This window comes from Fusarium keratoplasticum, chromosome 7, assembly GCF_025433545.1.
Source record: "Fusarium keratoplasticum isolate Fu6.1 chromosome 7, whole genome shotgun sequence".
Taxonomy (NCBI): domain Eukaryota; kingdom Fungi; phylum Ascomycota; class Sordariomycetes; order Hypocreales; family Nectriaceae; genus Fusarium; species Fusarium keratoplasticum.
The window spans coordinates 92,161-108,851 of NC_070535.1; the positions used below are offsets into that span (position 1 = coordinate 92,161).

Genomic DNA, 16,691 nt, shown 5'->3' on the forward strand with positions numbered 1-16,691 from the left:
GGCCTTGATGTACCGGCAGGTGGCGAATTACTTGATCAATGGCCGACGAATGGTTAATCACAGCCCCTATCATAACTGAGGCCTTATCCTAGCCATGGGGATGGTGACGACACACCTGGACTAGGGGCACGAGGCAAAGGATCGCCACCACCTGCAAGGGCATAATCCTCAAATCGTTTACTTCTCCCTCATTCTTCGAGTCACGACCAGAAACAGACCCCCATAACGCTTCACACAATCATAGAGAATCCAAGAATTGCGTTAGAAACTTTATTTATGATAAACGATTCATCCACCGCCATCTCAGCTATTCTACCTCACGGACTTTGTAGCTAAACATCTCGTTCGAAGGTACCGAATTCCGATCCCTCATCTTGCTGGCCGTCTCAATTCCCAACACCGGCACCCGGAATTCGAAACGCGACCCTTCCTTCTGACCCTTAACGGGATATGGAAATGGGAGATACTGTGGCATCAATCCCAGCTGGGCAAGCACTGTACCCTGGTCCCAGCTAATATGCTCGTGATAGAGTCGATCGCCTCGAATATTTACCACTGCTGTGAACGGCATCTCCAGCTTCTTGAAGGTAGGTGGAACCCCAGGAAGCCTGTAGTTACATGTCAGAGGCTGTGGCCCTGTGGGAAAGTGATGTTGAAGAGGTCACTTACAGCCAATCCACTGTGGCATCGTGAGTAAACTTGTAGATGAATTCGTCCACCACACGATCGATTCCCATTGTTCGGCTGATAAGTTCCAGCTCGGTATCTACTGAGTTTTGGAATATAAAGTGCCCTCGATAGAACTCGGTCAATGGACCGCGGCCGATACCACCAGTCAGCTATAGACATGAATGAGCGTCAAGATTTTAATAGTCCTCTCAACATCTCTTCACTTACAGTGGGTACGTGGTTGACATATGGTTGATCAACCATGGTGCTCATCGTGTGCTCAACGGACCTGTCCGCAAATTCGTAATAGGTATGCTCGTCCCAGATTCGTTCGAGATCGAAATAGGGACCGCCCATCAGTGGCTTGAGGAATGTCAGGTTCCTGGTGTGAGAGAGAGACTCGGCCCAGTAGTCAAAGTCTTTGTCAAACGGCGTAGCCATGCGGAAGGATTTTCCATTGGCATATGAATATGTGGTCACTCCATCCTCCTTTTTAGTGATAGCTGAACCGCCAGCTACATGACGAAGCACAGGGACCCCACAGGTTTCAAGTTTATCTTCATCTGTAGCGCTTGCATATACCACGCCGCCTACCACATTCGGTGAACCAAGGAGGGCTCGGGCCGCCTGGCTCCATAGTTTGGGGTCATATGCTATAGTTATTTAGATCTGTTTGATAGAGTGTGAACTGTCAAGACAGAGGTAACTTACCGACGACACCAACCTTGCTATTCTTTGGCTCCAGTTTATCACAATTGCTCAGCGCCTCCAGAGCAACGCCAATGACCTCTTTGGCACCTCTGCTGAAAGCCTTACCCTGGATTTCAACCACTGCATAGCCCTCCTCGGCCCACTTGATGAGAGCAGACGGGACACCTTCAATAATTTGAAGATGCTTCTCCGACTCCTCTGTTAGAATAATAAGGCCTGGACCATGACCCAACCTTGAAAGCGGCGGGAGCAGGGTGATGCCCTCACCGAGAGATTGAGGCTTGGGCTGAGGTAGTGGAGCGGGAGGTTTGGTGATGTCTGCGTACACGGGCATGGTGGTTTGAAGTTGCGAGCTGGAATCTTTGCCTCAGCCTGCCTTGTCTCTCTCTTGGTTCTTGCCCTGTAATTGTATTGAAAATGAATAATAGCTCCCCCGAAGGCCACTAGTTTCGGCAATGCACTCAGACTTATACTGATTGTGGCATAGTCTGTCTCCTTGCTCTGTATAATGGAGGAAATGATGGCCCAGTCATAGGTCGAGAGATAAGGGTGGATACCTGTCTCGTTCCGGTCGGGAGTTCCGATCGGAAGTTCCGTAGCGTCGTTTACGATGCCCCTGGAAGCTTTGGAGACCAAGGGAGTCAAGATAGGCAATGAATCTAAGTTGCAGACGCCATACCGTCTTACCCCAGATGAAGCTGGAACGTCTCCCCGCCCCCCCTGAAGCCCAGATACGAAGCGACGGACTGTAGCGTTCCGACTTGTTATCACACGACCAATCTAGACCTGTTTACGTACAGCTGAACAGATGATAGATTGACGGCTTCTGATTACGATAAGCCATTTTGCGGGGAGTTGGGGTCACCCAGTGAGATTGGAAACGCCCTTGTTTGCTGAGATTCTTTGGCGGCTTTTCCGTTCCTAGTGATAGGATGCAACGCACACATTGCCATTCGGGAAAGACGGTATGAACTACGTCGGAAGTTGCGAAATGCGCTGGCCAGCGGAACTAGCAGGCTGAAATCACCACATGTCCTTGTTGACTGCAGTGCATCAGAATGGTGTACTGTGATTTGCGGGGTGTTGGCAGGGAGAGCGGCCTTGGCCAAACAGTTCCGGATACGCCGCTGTGTTACTAGCAGCCCTATTGAGAGGAACGTAATTGTCACCGGAGCACCATTGATAAGCCAAGAAATATTCCTGGTTGTCTTTCCGTATTCTCTAAAGTTAAAGATGTCTTTCTCCGTCTGTTTTCGGTCAGTTGGTTCACCAAGCCGATCTGTGTTCCAAAGAAGGTTACAAATCAAGAAACTTCCAATCATTATACCCAACTATACCATTACTACTCGAGGGATGGCAACGACAAGAGTCATGAAGGAATCATATGATATTGTGGTAGTGGGTGCCGGTAAGTCACTGACATTGTGCCTTGGCGTCTTTCACGATCTGAACCTTGGCAATAGGATGGTTCGGTCTGGCAGCTGCAAAGGCGATCCGACAAATTTCCCCTGAAGCCAAGTTGGTAGTCCTTGAATCGGCCGAATCATGTGGTGGCACTTGGTCCAAGAATCGACTCTACCCCGGCTTGAAGTCAAACAACATGAGAGGCACATACGAGTTCCCCGACTTTCCCATGGAGGAGAACAAGTATGGTGTCAAGCCAAATTCTCACATCCCTGGCCCTGTCCTCCACCGCTACCTCACCGATTTCTCAAAGCACTTCGACGTCTACAACCGAATCCAGTTCAACACTGCTGTCGACCTAGTCGAGCGTCAAGGAAGCGGTGGCTGGCGTTTATCCGTCAAGTCCCCCGATGGAAGCCGATCTATCGACACTGCGAAGCTGGTCTTGGCCACTGGCCTGACATCAACCCCGAACATGCCTGCTTACAAGGATGCTGACAAGTTTGGGGCGCCACTATTCCACGCAAAGGACTTTTGCAAGAATGCTCCCAGCTTGGACGTCAAGAAGGCAATTGTAGTCGGTGGTGCAAAGTCTGCCTTTGATGTCGCTTACGCCCTTGTTCAGGATGGTGCTACAGTCGATCTTATTGTGCGACCTACCGGCAACGGACCTGTCTGGATCGCACCCCCGTTTGTCACTCCCTTCAAGAAGAGGATCGATCAGCTTCTCAATATTCGATGGATGACCTGGTTCAGCCCTTGCCCATGGGGAGACGCAGACGGCTACAATGGAATCCGAAAATTCCTCCATGAAACGGCTATCGGCCGATTCGTAGTGGAGCGCTTCTGGTCGGTCCTGAGCAGCGACATCATCACTGCTAACGAGTACGACTCACACCCCGAGCTCAAGAAGCTCAAGCCCTGGCACTCCGCCTACTGGATCGGCAGTGGCCTCAGCATCCTCAATTACGACAGCCCTCTCTTCGATCTTGTGAAGCAGGGCAAGATCCGCGTGCACCTTGATGACATTGAGCGGCTGGAACCTCACCGAGCTATCCTTGCCTCAGGAGAGCAAATCGATACGGACGCAATAATTTGTTCAACTGGTTGGAAGAAAGAGTCGACCCTCAAGTTCGCCAACCTTGGACAGGAGCAGCTCGGTCTGCCGTACTCGACTGATGAAAAACGAGCTCTGGCTCAAGCCGCAGACACCAAGGTTCTCTCCCTTTACCCCGGATTGAAAAAGCAACCCAAGATCAGCGGCAAGCCCAAGGAGGCTAACCCTCTCCGATACTACCGCTTCATGGTCCCCTCTACCTATGTAGGCTCCCAAGACCTCGCCTTCGCAGGTATGATCTCCACAGTTAGCACTGCTGTTTGTGCAACTATCCAAGGTCACTGGATTGCTGCTTTCATGGCCGGCAAGCTAGACCATACTATCGGAACTGAAGAGGAGATCATCAACGAGATTATGCTACACACCCAATGGGGCAAGTGGCGATTCCCCTGTGGTTATGGCGCTGACCTGCCCGACATGGTCTTTGAGGGTCTGCCCTATGTGAACATGCTGATGCACGACATGGGCCTCAAGACGCACCGAAAGTCCAGCACATTCCAGGAGCTTGTTTCACCGTATCTTCCAGCTGACTTTAAGGGATTGATGGATGAGTGGAAGGCGAAAGATGGCGGTGTTATTGAGGCTGTTGGTGTAGAGCCGGAACTTCAAGCTTCTGTTAAGAAGGTGTAAAGAGTAGAGTCCTCATTCAGTACGATTAGTCTGCTACTACTGCTTCATTTCCCTTAGCTGTGTATCCATAGGCCTTCTAAATAATCCCATAGTTGAACTACGACGAGTCCGGGGTTGTTGCTTTGGTACTTTTCTTCCTGCCATAGTCCAGCTTCTCTGAGCTCATGCATATAGCGCATACCAAACATACCGCTGAGCTAGCGACGACGATGTAGAACTCTCGAGAAAGGACCTCTGTCACAGCTGCGATGCCTCGTGCAACAACCTGCCGGTCTTTGGTCTGCCAGACAACCGACGACACACCAGCCAGGGCTTCACGGATATCCTCCTCCGAGTACTGCTTCCGTCCCACTGCGGAGGATAGCAGGTTGAAGCCCACGTTTTGGAAAATACACCCTGCGATGGAGAGAGTGATAGCTATGGATCCCATCTGAACCATGTTGCATATCACAGTGCTGTCCACGCGGTCACGTTCGGTTTTGTTGATGACGTTGGAGATACCAAGGCCGTGCTGGAACTGCATCCCAAGACCGATGCCAATGAGGGCCTCAATACCCATTACCTGCGCCTCAGAGACCTTGTCGTCCATGGTGGTAGCCATTGCGATAGATGCAGCGAGTGTAATGGTGGCAGCACAAAGATAGATGATCTTGTAACGGCCGATGACGGTGAGGAGAACGCCGGTAAAGAGTACAACAAAGATGAAAACGATGATGAAGGGCAGCATGCGAACTGTCTGCTGAATGGCGCCGTGGCCGCGGGCGAAGGCGTAGAAGAGCGGGGTGTAGTACAGGGTTACAGCATAAGCGGCGCCTGCGCAGCCTGTTGCAACCCAGATGGGGAGCAGTCTAAGCTTTGAGAACATATGCATAGGAATGGCGCGCTCCTCGGGCGTTGTAAAGATACAAAAGTACTGCTGCGAGACCCAAGCAACGAGAGCCACAGCAAAAACTATCCACACCGCGGTAGATGCAGCGGAGCCCCAGTCCCAGATGGGTCCCGAGAAGGTTGTCGCAAGGGCGAATAGGACAGGTACGATCATGTTGAAGGCGACGCCGATAGGGTCGATGCTAACGAGACGCCTCCAGACAGAGACGTTGGCTGTGGCGAGGGACCGCGAGGGGAGGCAAATGACAGCAAGAGCGAGGCAAAGGCCAACAATCGGGAGCTTGATATAAAACGCCCATCGCCAAGTAGTGTGGCTGTTCTCGGCGAAGGCACTGCCGATGGGACCGCCAACAACAAGGCCAACTGCCCACATGGCGCTGAGAATGCCAAATAGACCTGCTGTTTCGGAGGGTTTGGCCAGAATGGCCACGTAGGAGAAGTTGCTATGATATGCTCAGCTATTTGTTAGCCACGGGGATATGTTGACGCACATCTGCTGACAGACAGAACCACCCCAGCCCATGATAACACGGGCAACAATCATGGTCTGGATGTCGTTGGAGGCACCACCGATGGCCGTGCCGACCATAAAGATGGCAAGGTGGACAAGGTAGACCCATTTCAGGTCAAAGCAGTAGGCGATCTTGCGAGCGAAGGACAAGACGGCAAAGTTGGCGAGCGAGTAAGAGAGGCCGATCCAGGGGAGGAGTTCGATGTTGCCAAAGGCTTCGTAGAGGCGAGGCTGAATGTTGGCAACGTTACTGACGTCGTATCCTGGAAAGAATGACTTTTGTTAGTTCCACTGGTGTCTCGGTATTGGACAGCCTGATACTGACCACTGCAAGAGCCTGTGATAATGAAGATGAGAACGGCCGCCTTCCACTTCCATTCTGGCAAGCCACCAGGTCTCTCGTCGCTATATGCATCCTTTTGTGTCGTCTGGTCGACGATGGTGAGTTCCTCTAGGCTGTAGCCCTTCTGTGTTTCATCTTGGGTCGATGCGCGGTCGGACATGATGGGGTGCTGGACAATGGAAGGTTGGCTAATCGGGGATGTGTGATATAGTTCAAAGCCGATGTTAGGTAGACGGCAGAGGGAAGCAAAGGCCAGCCGAGACTGGAACGGGTTTTCTCTATGCGTTTGAGTGAGGGGAGATAATAGACGTTAAACCTCGAGGGCTGTCAAGCATCCCTGAAATCATGGCAATGGCGGGGAATGGTGATATATTTAGCTTCAAAACGGGGCCACTGGCAAATATGCCCGTCAGCGGATATCTTCCACCCACTCACTATCCAGCTTCAAGGGTAATACAAGCACTCGTGTTTGAAGATGATGGTCGGACTAGGCCGTCGCAGGGCTATTCCCTGGAGGGACAGACGGGACACGGCACCGGCTAGCCAAGCAAATGTAATCACATTGGTTGATTAACCCGAAAAGGATTGGAAGGATCTGAAGGATTGCTTTTTCCCGACATTTTGCAAGGCTCAGTTGCCGGCGCCACAATCTTGCATGGGCGGCACCTCTCGCAAAACACTTGCCAGAAACTGGGAAGTTAAACTGAAGATCTGCGAACCCACTCGCTTGGCGAGTTGGCCCCTGTGTGAAAAGCGCCGAGAAGGTACCAGCTGTGGACCGGGACATGCAGCAAGTGGAATTAACGATCAGACGGTGGACAGTCCAACTTCTCTTTTGCCCCAGAGATCTTTTGTAAAAGCCGCATCTTTATCCCTGTCAATTATCATCTATTCGTGATCAAGTGCCATGGTGCTGTAAGCCGATTCCCATTCCAGTCCAATTTTCACCAATGTTTGGCAACGCTTTGAGGAACCGAGACAACGAGGCAGCAGTAGTGAAGTTAAGCGGCACCTTTGAAGCCAGACAATAGAAGGCAAATTCTATTCAATTTTTGACATGTTTTTAAATGAAAGATCTTCCATATGGTTAGGCTGTCTCAGCACCCTGAATGGGCTGGGCAATCTTGGTGGCCTGCTCCCCTGCACGCACAATGCCATAGCCAGCCAAGTCATTGTTGTGATGCTTCCAGACTTCGACCTCGCAGCCCCCTCGCAAGAGCCCGACTCTCATGGCGCACAGGAAGTTGTGAGCTGCGTTTGAATGGTTGTATATGCCGCCGTTGAAGATGGCAGTAACATCTTTGCCGATACCAGAGCTGATCAAGGCTTTGCCTCCGGGGTGGTCCTTGACAAAATCCGCCACGTTATGAACAATGCCGGCGATGACTACTAGGGCCTCGCCTTCGTTACTCCGTCTGATGAATTCGTCCCAGCTAATGACAGGTAGTTGTCCTAAAGGCGTTCCCCAGTCAATGCCAGCTCGTTTATGGTCCAACTTCTTCTGTAACTGTTGGATACGGCCCATTTCAATCTCGTTAGATCGTAGGTGCTTGAGGTCGTGTGCGAGACCAAGGAACTTCCAGGCCATAATAGCCCACTTTGTAGGATCATATTGCCACCATTCAATGGTATTGCGATAGTCTGACGGAAATTCATGGTGGAAGTTATGGTAACCCTCACCGAGCGTGATGAGAGCCGTGATGAAATGGTCACGAGGAGATCTGCGATCATCAAAAGGCTGGTCTCCAAGCCAGTGTGCCAATGAATTGACACAGAAAGTAGCTTGCTGCACCGTAAAAATACGGAGGATGCCTGCATAGACGAACCCGCCACTCCAATCGCCCCAGCCCAGGCCACAGATAAGCATCGGAAATATGATGGCCATGACGAGCACACAGGACAGGAAATGGCAATGCTGCCAGACGACGACAGGATCCTCGTTGAGATCCGAGATATCCGTACGGCCAAGTCGCTTAGGATTCTGTTTCATCACCATCCAGCCAAGATGTGAGTACAGGAAGCCTTTGTTGACAGAATAAGGATCCTGGTCTGTGTCGGTATACCGATGGTGCGCACGATGGGCCTTTACCCACCATCGGATGGATCCTTCCACAGCACCAGCGCCCATTGCAGCCAGGTAGATCTGCAGAGGTAGGGTGGCTTTGAAGGAGTGGTGGGACCACAGACGATGATACCCTTACTACAAGTCAGATCGACTGTCGAGCGTGAAAGGACAAGAATCGTACCTGCTGTGATGCCAAGGCCGGTGTTGAAGTAGTAAATGGCGCAAAAGATTGCAGTATATGGATGAAGGGCTACCCAGTACGACGCCATGAGTCCAATGGCAGGGATGAAGATGATAAAGGTGGTGTTGAGCCAGTCAACTTTCTCGTGCCAGTTGCCCCAGGTAAGAGGTACATCTTGAATGTGTGTCCTGTTGATGTCTCTAGCCCGACTACGTAGTGGCTTGTAGTCGGTTGTGCCATCAGGGCATGCCTGTGCCTTGCCGGCCACGGCCATGACCAGCTGTAGTGACCAAATCAATAAGTCTTGTGCAACTAGAAGGAAGAGAAGGCTGACATAAAAGAAAAGTAAAGAAACAAGGTGAGTAGTAAGACTTGGTTGATGATAAATGGAAGAGTTGTTAGGTGAAAATGAGAGTGGCTTCATCCGTACGAAGCGGCGAGCGCAGCGAGCTTGTAGAGAGATGTTAAATGAAGGGGGCCGGGAACTTGCGTCCTCAAGTCTGGAAGCCCGGAAGCAAATTTCTCACTGTTGCTAATTTTATTCGAGCTGATAGATACATGATGAAATCTCGTACATGAAAGTCCTCATCCCTGCTACGCAAGGCTTTCGGGGCTGATTCCGCTCGCGCTTACCCTTCGCCGCTTGTGGTATGGAACAAATATCGCAAATATCCTCTTCATGACGGTAAGATGTGTACGTGCAAGACGTGAGCCAACACCGGGGATGTCCCAACTTGGGCTTGTTCCGCTCGCTTCGGGTCTCGTTGCGAGTATCGCACTACGATACACGTACATCCGCATGAGATTGTCGATTTCGACACGCACTCTTGGAGCCTCGTAACGTATCGTGACATTCTCCCATCGAACGATCGCAACTTGTTATCCTGATTGAGACTGTCGTGCAAGTAGTGTCTAACAGACGTGGCAGACCCACCGAGTTGGCAGTTCTCTACCCGGGCCATAAGCTGACTTTGGTTAGTCGATCGCAATTCGTTATCCTGATTGAGATATTCCCCGTCCCTGACTTTGGAGAGTGGGCCCCGTCAGCCCGGGCTCTCGTAGCATTTGTAGATGAAGTACCAGCATCTACCGTGGCTGTCAGCCTCGCAACGCAGAACATAAAAGTTCCAGCATCTGATAGGCCTGTCAAATCTAGCGTGGACAAGCCGTCGCAAGCCACATGCAAGCACAGGCCAGCGATCATGTTAGTGATGGACCCTGTCAGCTGAAATCGAAGGTTGATCAAATTGAGTTGCAGATTACACTGTTTTTTGCAACCAATCCAGGCCATGTTTTCTCTTCTTACTCTGTTTCACTGTCGGCTATCTTGATCCACTTGGAGCTTTCTCCGTAATCTTTGCGAGACCCAACACGGTTGTGGTCCTCGGAAGTTTCTCTAGGTGAATCTCCGACGAAAACTGGTGCACTGTCACGTATGTGCTGTGTGGTTCGGCGAAGCGACGTTGAACCGCACCCCTATGCGCAGAAATCCGCCTTCGTTGCGACTGATGGGGCCTCGAGAGTCAGACTTAGTTTTTCGTCTCTTGCCTAGATCTTTAATGCCCGTTTTGTCTCCCTTGTCTCAACCCATCTTTCCTACTTTCATGATAGTAACTGCCTGCAACACGCATGACCCTTTACTTTTCGTTGCCCTTGTCTCGTCTAGGTATTGACGGTCATCGCTCTTTCGCTCAACACTTCCGCTGCGATAACGCGGCATCACACCACGATCGAACATCAGAACTTGAGCTCTTCGAACATGGCATCAACCGCCGCTCGGCCAAATGCTTTTGCCATGCTTGGGCCAGTTATGGCACTGCTCACCATCTCCGCGGCTGTGTCTATGGTGTGGATGCTGGACTGGAAAGAATCTTTGCGGGACTTGTTAATGGGCCCTGGGATCCTGAAACGCATCATGATCACCATGTTTGTTCTGCTCAACTGGAAGGACATGCCATTGGCATGGACGGCAAGTTCGCAACTCCACACTGCGTATACCACACAACTAAGACTTATCAGTTCCGCATCTTCTATACCATCATCCGCGATATATATATTCGCAAGGGAACCCGCCTCGGACCCAGGGCGCTTTTCAAGCCCATTATTTCCACAACATACACCTCCGTCTTTGAGATCGACTACAACTTGCACAAGTCAAACAGCAGCTTCTTTGCCGACCTCGATGTCTCTCGCTCACACCTGGTCTCTTTTCTGCTGCGTCCCGCCATGACGAACCTAGCGCACAATACCTCCAGCCGGTTCATCCTGGATCCCAAGACAGGCAAGCCTATGAAAGGGGCTCTCTACATCCCACTTGGGTCCGTGCAGTGCTCATTCCACAAAGAGATTGGTCTATTTAAGAGGTATGAGCTTTGGAGCAGGGTGCTTTGCTGGGATAAAAAGTGGTTATACATCCTGACGCACTTCCTGCCCGCGGGCACCGCCAAGCCGACGTCATGGCTCAATCCTGAGTTTGGCGAGTCTGAGGCCAGAGCCGGCTCAGACCCTACCGACGGTTGGGAGAGAAAAATTCAGGCTACAGCAATTAGCAAGTACGTTTTCAAGATTGGACGATTCACGGTGCACCCTGCGCGTATTCTGGATAATTCCGGGCTGCTGCCTGAGAGACCTGGCGGTTGGATCGAGGGTAGTGAGGAGCAGCTCGGTGATATGTCTGTTGACTTGAGCGACACAGACCTTACGATCGACAAGGAATGGGACTGGCGTCGTGTCGAAGCCCAAAGAAGAAAAGGCATGACAATTGCGGCACGCTTCCATGCTCTTGACGAAGCCAAGAACATGTTTGACGGTGGAGAGAATGGTGCCCTTGGGTGAACTAGAGGTAATTAAGCAGTATCGCGACTGCGATAGCGGTTAGATCCAGATATTAGATTTAGAACACTTTCTTACTATACTATCAAGTCCCTACGATGAGCATGTGACAACTCGCTTCAGCGTCTTTGGATATTGTATGACCTAGTCGTATGTGTACATCTCACCGTGAGGAAGGCAAAAGAAAACCAACAAAACCCGGTTTTCCTATGACATTGTCAGGCACGGGGTGCACAGCAAAGGCTGCATTAAGAACTCACCTTTCCAATTTCAGACCACAGGGTTCATCATGTATGGCTGAACGATAATGGCGACAATTTTGAGCTATGTAATATGCTGTTAGCGCCAAGGTCACCTTCTTAGATCTCAGTCGCGTGAATAAGACCTCAGCCAGCATGGCCCATCCGGCTGGGCCGATGGTCAGGGAAAAGGTGAGAAGCCAAATGAGGTAGAGAATAAACTGAACCCATTTGACTGCGACGGCCAGGTTCTTGCCAATAGCCAATCACCCAATAATAAAGAGCCACAAGCTCATGCCACTCATGCCCGCGAGGTATAGTCTTCTGCTGCCCACTCGTCTCATCAGGAACCAAAACGCAATAGTACCACAGGCAGCCATTCCAGTCCCGCCAAAGTTTAGGTTGTATGGTTTTTCTGAGCTCAGGCTAGTTTGCTAGAAAGAATATGTTACAGAATAAGCAAATTAGGTGCTACGGGTGATTTGTCCGAGAAAAGAAACACAAGCAATCACGATGCGTCGTTGGTCTGCAAGACGGAACCAGTTTTAGTATTATGTGCCCTGTGAGATGCCTTCCTCGATGGCGTTCGTATGGATCATAAAGGCAGTCATCAAGACAACAACGAGCATGAATGCCGGACGATCCGAAACGTTGGATGATGATACCATCGACAAGAGCTCCAATGATGGACAAAGACACAGTCAGAGACCAAGCAACAGCCCAGGGATAGCCCTTGAGAGCTTGTCGAACTGTGAGAGAATGCTCATGCTCGTTTGCTGCTTGAGCTTGATCAAACCTTTGCCGGTCAGGCCCAGTGGTAGTATTGGCCTTTGGGTCAAGTCGATGAACTGTTTCATCATGTTCGACAACGTTGGTGGGTGGACCATTCTTCGTTGCCAACTCGTGGTCCGCCGTGAAGGCTATTAAGAACTGGCGGTGAGCATATCACGAAATATGGAGCATTGGTCAATGTGAGTCTTTCCGGTAGGTCATTTGCCCGTATTATGGTTAAGTTGGGTTCTATGATCTAACCTCCATGCTAGGCATAATTGAACCTCAATCGCACCATCGACCAGGTTACGTTCCTTCGTCTTCGAGGCCTGTGGTCAGACTCTGAGAATCTCCACAGAAAAGACTCCTCGGCAGAGATCAGGCTGCGTGACTGTTGAGGTACAAGGTACCTGTCACCTGAAGAGCTCTCCATACTGTTCGAGAGCAATTTTCTTTGCCAAATGGTACTGTGGACATTAACATCAACCAACTTGCAGCAGAGACCCCCTTGTCACCTTTCAGCCGCTCTCGAGGCGCCGCCACAGGCTTATCTCTGAGTCTGAGGTAAGAAAATACCTCAACCTTGCATTTACGCGAGAGATTGAAAACACCTTTAAGCACCACACAACCATCTCACGCAGCTTCTTAGCACAGAAACCAGCCTAACTACCTACCCATCGCCGCTGCAAAATCACTATGTTTGCATCAGGGCACTTCTCGTCAGGGTTAGGCAGGGGTGACTGGACCGGCTATCCAGATTTCGGCGGTTGTCTTTTTCTTGCTTTTGAAGCATATGAACGGAATAAATGCTGGGGAGGCCTTGTGGTTGGTCTCCCTGTTCTCCTCAAACATGTGCAGACATGTGTTGACTGCCGGATTATCCGTCGCGCCATCGAAGATGACGCACCGCACCTGCTCGATGAAGGGGGATGTGAAAGCTGCTTCATTCAAATTACGGGTGGCTATGACCGTCTCGATGATTGGAATGGAATCTTGACCATCGAAATCTTTGAGAACGAGATGGATGATCGCGGCAAAAAGTTTCAGCTTCTTCGTAGGTCGACGGGTAAGTAGCCTGCCCTTCGTTATGTTTCTTGGGGATAGATTTTAATCATCCCGCCAGCTGAGCCGTTTTTTGATGGCGGTTATGACTACAGCGGGAAGAGAAGCACTCGATTTGGCCAGTCTCTCGACATCGTTGAAGATTCCTCGTCCCAGGCCGCTTTCGATCGGGCCGCGAAGTGGTTAGGTCATTGCGTTGAGAATGACAAGGCCTGCGAGCCCCCTGATGATGATTTCATGCCAACACATCTCATCAATGTGGGGTCAGATTCCCAGTCGCCGTTCCTGTTTAAGACCTCCGGGACTCGCAAACCTTATGCTTGTTTGAGCTATTGCTGGGGGCCTGACTCGCATGCGATCTTGAAGACGACAACGGCAAACATCAAGGACCATTACCAGAGAATCTCAGAGTCTGAAATGCCACAAGGCATTCAGGACGCGATCAAAGTATGTCGTGGACTTCAGATACCGTTTCTCTGGGTCGACTCTCTTTGCCTAATCCAGGACGACGTCACGGCCTGGCTAGACGGTGCTGCGCAAATGTCCCAGATCTACCTCAATTCCCACCTTACTATTGCAGCTCTAGAACCAGAAACATGCAAGTCTCCTTTCTTAGGCCCGCAGAGGTTTGGCGATAGAAACTGGCAACGGCTTGTGAAGTCCCCGGCCGCTGATGGAGAGGCTGATTCTGGGCCCGACCTGCTTATTCGGCCCGAGTCCGATAAGCCCCCCAGGGATACACCATACTCTCTCGACAAACGAGCCTGGTGTCTGCAGGAGAGTATGCTGCCAAATCGAAGGCTATGCTTCAACGGAGACGAAATGATGTGGGAATGCCTATGTCGGCAGATCTGTGAGTGCGGTCACAACAATCGTCAATCGCGTACACTGTGTCACGTGGAGAATGGGGCAGCGCTCAAGTTGAATCGCCTCAAAACGACGCATATACCCTCTGCCAGGGAGGGCGATCTTCACAAGATGAGGACCTTTTGGAGGGATCTGGTCGAGTTGTATTCCGACCGGCAAATGACGCGAGGGGACGATAAACTCAGGGCCATTGCCGGTCTGGCAAAGCTCCTTGCGGAGAGGTTCCGACACAAGACGTCCCGACACAAGACGTTCCGATACGAGACGTTCCAACATAAGGCGTTCCGACACAAGGCGTTCCAATACAAGACGTTCCGACACAAGACGTTCACAAAAGACAATGACGAGTACCTAGCTGGGCTATGGAAGCATGAGATTCATCTTGATTTGACCTGGGTCGTCGCGAGCCTGCCGGCGGAGCCGGAAAATGTACTCCAGAGGCCCGAGGGCGAGGGCCCTCGCTGGAACGTGCCAACGTGGTCGTGGGCGTCTTCTCAAGGAAGCATCAGTTACGACTCTGAATCCGCACGTGTTTCGTGGAAGTATAAACCTCACGCAACAGATGTCTGTCAACTTGTGGAGGCAGATTGTGAGAGGGAAAATGTACACGACGAGATGAGTGCCGTTACGCAGGGTCGCTTGACCTTGCAGGGGGCTCTCGTACCAGTGGAGCTCATTGCTGATGTAGAGAGCACTCAAATTCCGGTTTTTCGGAGCCTTGTGGATGAAATGAAAACCATCCGTGATCCAGACTGTGCTAACCGGGTCGCTTGGGTACGGTCTAGAAACCAAAACGTCAACAAGGTTCTACTCGACCATCCCAGGCATCGAGTAGAGTTGCAGGGGTTGGTTTCTGAGAAGCCTCCGGCCTGGACGGGAGGGAAATATTACTGCTTTCGCCTTTTCAGCTGGGTGGCCGACAAATACACGGTTCGGAATGGAAAAAGGCAGTTCATGCGCCCGGAAACCTGGTTCTTGGTCTTGAAGAGGTCTGAGAGGGTCGCGAGCGCGATGGAGAGAATTGGCATTGGTAGCCTTAGGATAATGGGCCTACAGGAGTGTCCAATTTTCGAGGAGTATGAGCAGGCAACTATAAGTATTGTATAGGAATAACTAGTCTTGGGAGCGGCTAGTTGAACTATCATAGATAAAGTAGCTAGTACTTTGCCCTGAATCTTGTTCTCTAGAACGGAGGCTTTGCTTGAATTCTCCCTGAAGCCTGCTCCTTATCTTGGCGGGTTTATAAAACTTTTTATGATTTCCTTAATGACCATTGGTCCTTTCGGTATCAACTACCCGTTTAAAGGCTCTCCATGAAGTTGTGAACTTCGTTCAACTTCTCATGACCCAATTCCAGCAGATGTGGCAATTGTGGAGAGTTACTAACCTCTCAAGCTAGTCACCAACTCAAAATTATACGCATGTATCAGCCACGATATGAACGCCGCATAAAGCTCGAGGGTCGAGGTTGTATCGATACTTTAAACAAGATAAAGCAATAGAAGTAATTAAGTAAGTTAAGAATCCGGAGAGGTGGGATAGCTAAACTGCAGCCACAACTATGCCTTTCACACTCAAATACCAGATCTCTCTTATAGCCAACATGTTATAATAACAAGCATAAGGACAAGGAGTACAACTACTAGAATATAAGCTGCAAAGGAGGGAGCGGTCAAGGGTAGGTGGTCACGTGGCGATATGACGCGGGGTCATTAGCGCGTAGTTTCCGCCGCGCCACACACTGCCAGCACGTGCTGATTGGCTCAAAACTTCGTCAAAGCCACATGCCTCCTGCCACTGGTTGCTGGGTTAATTTAATCCTAACATCACCTCTTGTTGTCAATATCTCGATCCTAAGGTCGTCAGTTTGATAGCCTGCGCATTATGTCAAACGCGGCCGTCACGCCTCCCATGCGAGTCCATGGGTTGAATGTTCATTTTCTTGCGGGTCCGGATGAGTTCCATTTCACTGGGCTCTACCAAACCATAGATAGCGAGTTGATAACATTTTGTAACCTTGTTGATGAGCTACGCCTTTGTTTCGACATACCACGTGTCGAACGCGATCACGATCCGTGGGATAACATTGCGTTTGCAACTACCGATTTCTCGCTGGGCCTAACAACGGATATTCCTTCACCAGTCCAAGGCGGTGATATGCGACGCCCGGTTCCATCTCTTCCACCTCGGAACCCAAAGGTTTAGTCCTTCGTGAGATTTCATGTTATTTCTGATAAATATTGCGAGATTTCACCCGAAGACCCGATCGAAGCACGTCTTGAAGGTGAATATTTCTCTGCTTCTCGCCTTTAGTCATAACTGCTCAGGGCTGGCTTGTCACTTCAGCCCAGTGCGCACGGCATACCTCTCGACCGACCCGTCGAATAGATCCTAGATATCT

General features: G+C 50.7%; 6 protein-coding genes across 6 annotated transcripts; 3 read left to right on the forward strand and 3 right to left on the reverse strand.

Moving 5' to 3' along the window:
* Positions 1-307: 307 nt before the first annotated feature.
* On the reverse strand, positions 308-1,714 carry NCS57_00916200 (uncharacterized protein; the record flags this gene model as incomplete). The annotated part of the gene is made up of 4 exons (XM_053058946.1): positions 308-608; positions 670-839; positions 898-1,322; positions 1,381-1,714. The coding sequence occupies 4 exons, from the start codon at positions 1,712-1,714 to the stop codon at positions 308-310; spliced, it is 1,230 nt and encodes a 409-aa protein (XP_052911017.1).
* A 1,037-nt stretch (positions 1,715-2,751) lies between these two features.
* On the forward strand, positions 2,752-4,531 carry NCS57_00916300 (uncharacterized protein; the record flags this gene model as incomplete). The annotated part of the gene is made up of 2 exons (XM_053058947.1): positions 2,752-2,788; positions 2,844-4,531. The coding sequence occupies 2 exons, from the start codon at positions 2,752-2,754 to the stop codon at positions 4,529-4,531; spliced, it is 1,725 nt and encodes a 574-aa protein (XP_052911018.1).
* A 97-nt stretch (positions 4,532-4,628) lies between these two features.
* NCS57_00916400 (MFS domain-containing protein) lies at positions 4,629-6,433 on the reverse strand (the record flags this gene model as incomplete). The annotated part of the gene is made up of 3 exons (XM_053058948.1): positions 4,629-5,862; positions 5,911-6,193; positions 6,256-6,433. The coding sequence occupies 3 exons, from the start codon at positions 6,431-6,433 to the stop codon at positions 4,629-4,631; spliced, it is 1,695 nt and encodes a 564-aa protein (XP_052911019.1).
* A 927-nt stretch (positions 6,434-7,360) lies between these two features.
* NCS57_00916500 (uncharacterized protein) lies at positions 7,361-8,793 on the reverse strand (the record flags this gene model as incomplete). Its single annotated transcript, XM_053058949.1, has 2 exons — positions 7,361-8,469; positions 8,520-8,793. 2 exons carry the CDS (start codon positions 8,791-8,793, stop codon positions 7,361-7,363), a joined length of 1,383 nt encoding a protein of 460 aa, XP_052911020.1.
* Positions 8,794-10,278: 1,485 nt separating this feature from the next.
* NCS57_00916600 (uncharacterized protein) lies at positions 10,279-11,354 on the forward strand (the record flags this gene model as incomplete). The annotated part of the gene is made up of 2 exons (XM_053058950.1): positions 10,279-10,488; positions 10,539-11,354. 2 exons carry the CDS (start codon positions 10,279-10,281, stop codon positions 11,352-11,354), a joined length of 1,026 nt encoding a protein of 341 aa, XP_052911021.1.
* Positions 11,355-13,057: 1,703 nt separating this feature from the next.
* NCS57_00916700 (HET domain-containing protein) lies at positions 13,058-15,397 on the forward strand (the record flags this gene model as incomplete). The annotated part of the gene is made up of 2 exons (XM_053058951.1): positions 13,058-13,427; positions 13,485-15,397. 2 exons carry the CDS (start codon positions 13,058-13,060, stop codon positions 15,395-15,397), a joined length of 2,283 nt encoding a protein of 760 aa, XP_052911022.1.
* Between the last annotated feature and the right edge of the window lie 1,294 nt (positions 15,398-16,691).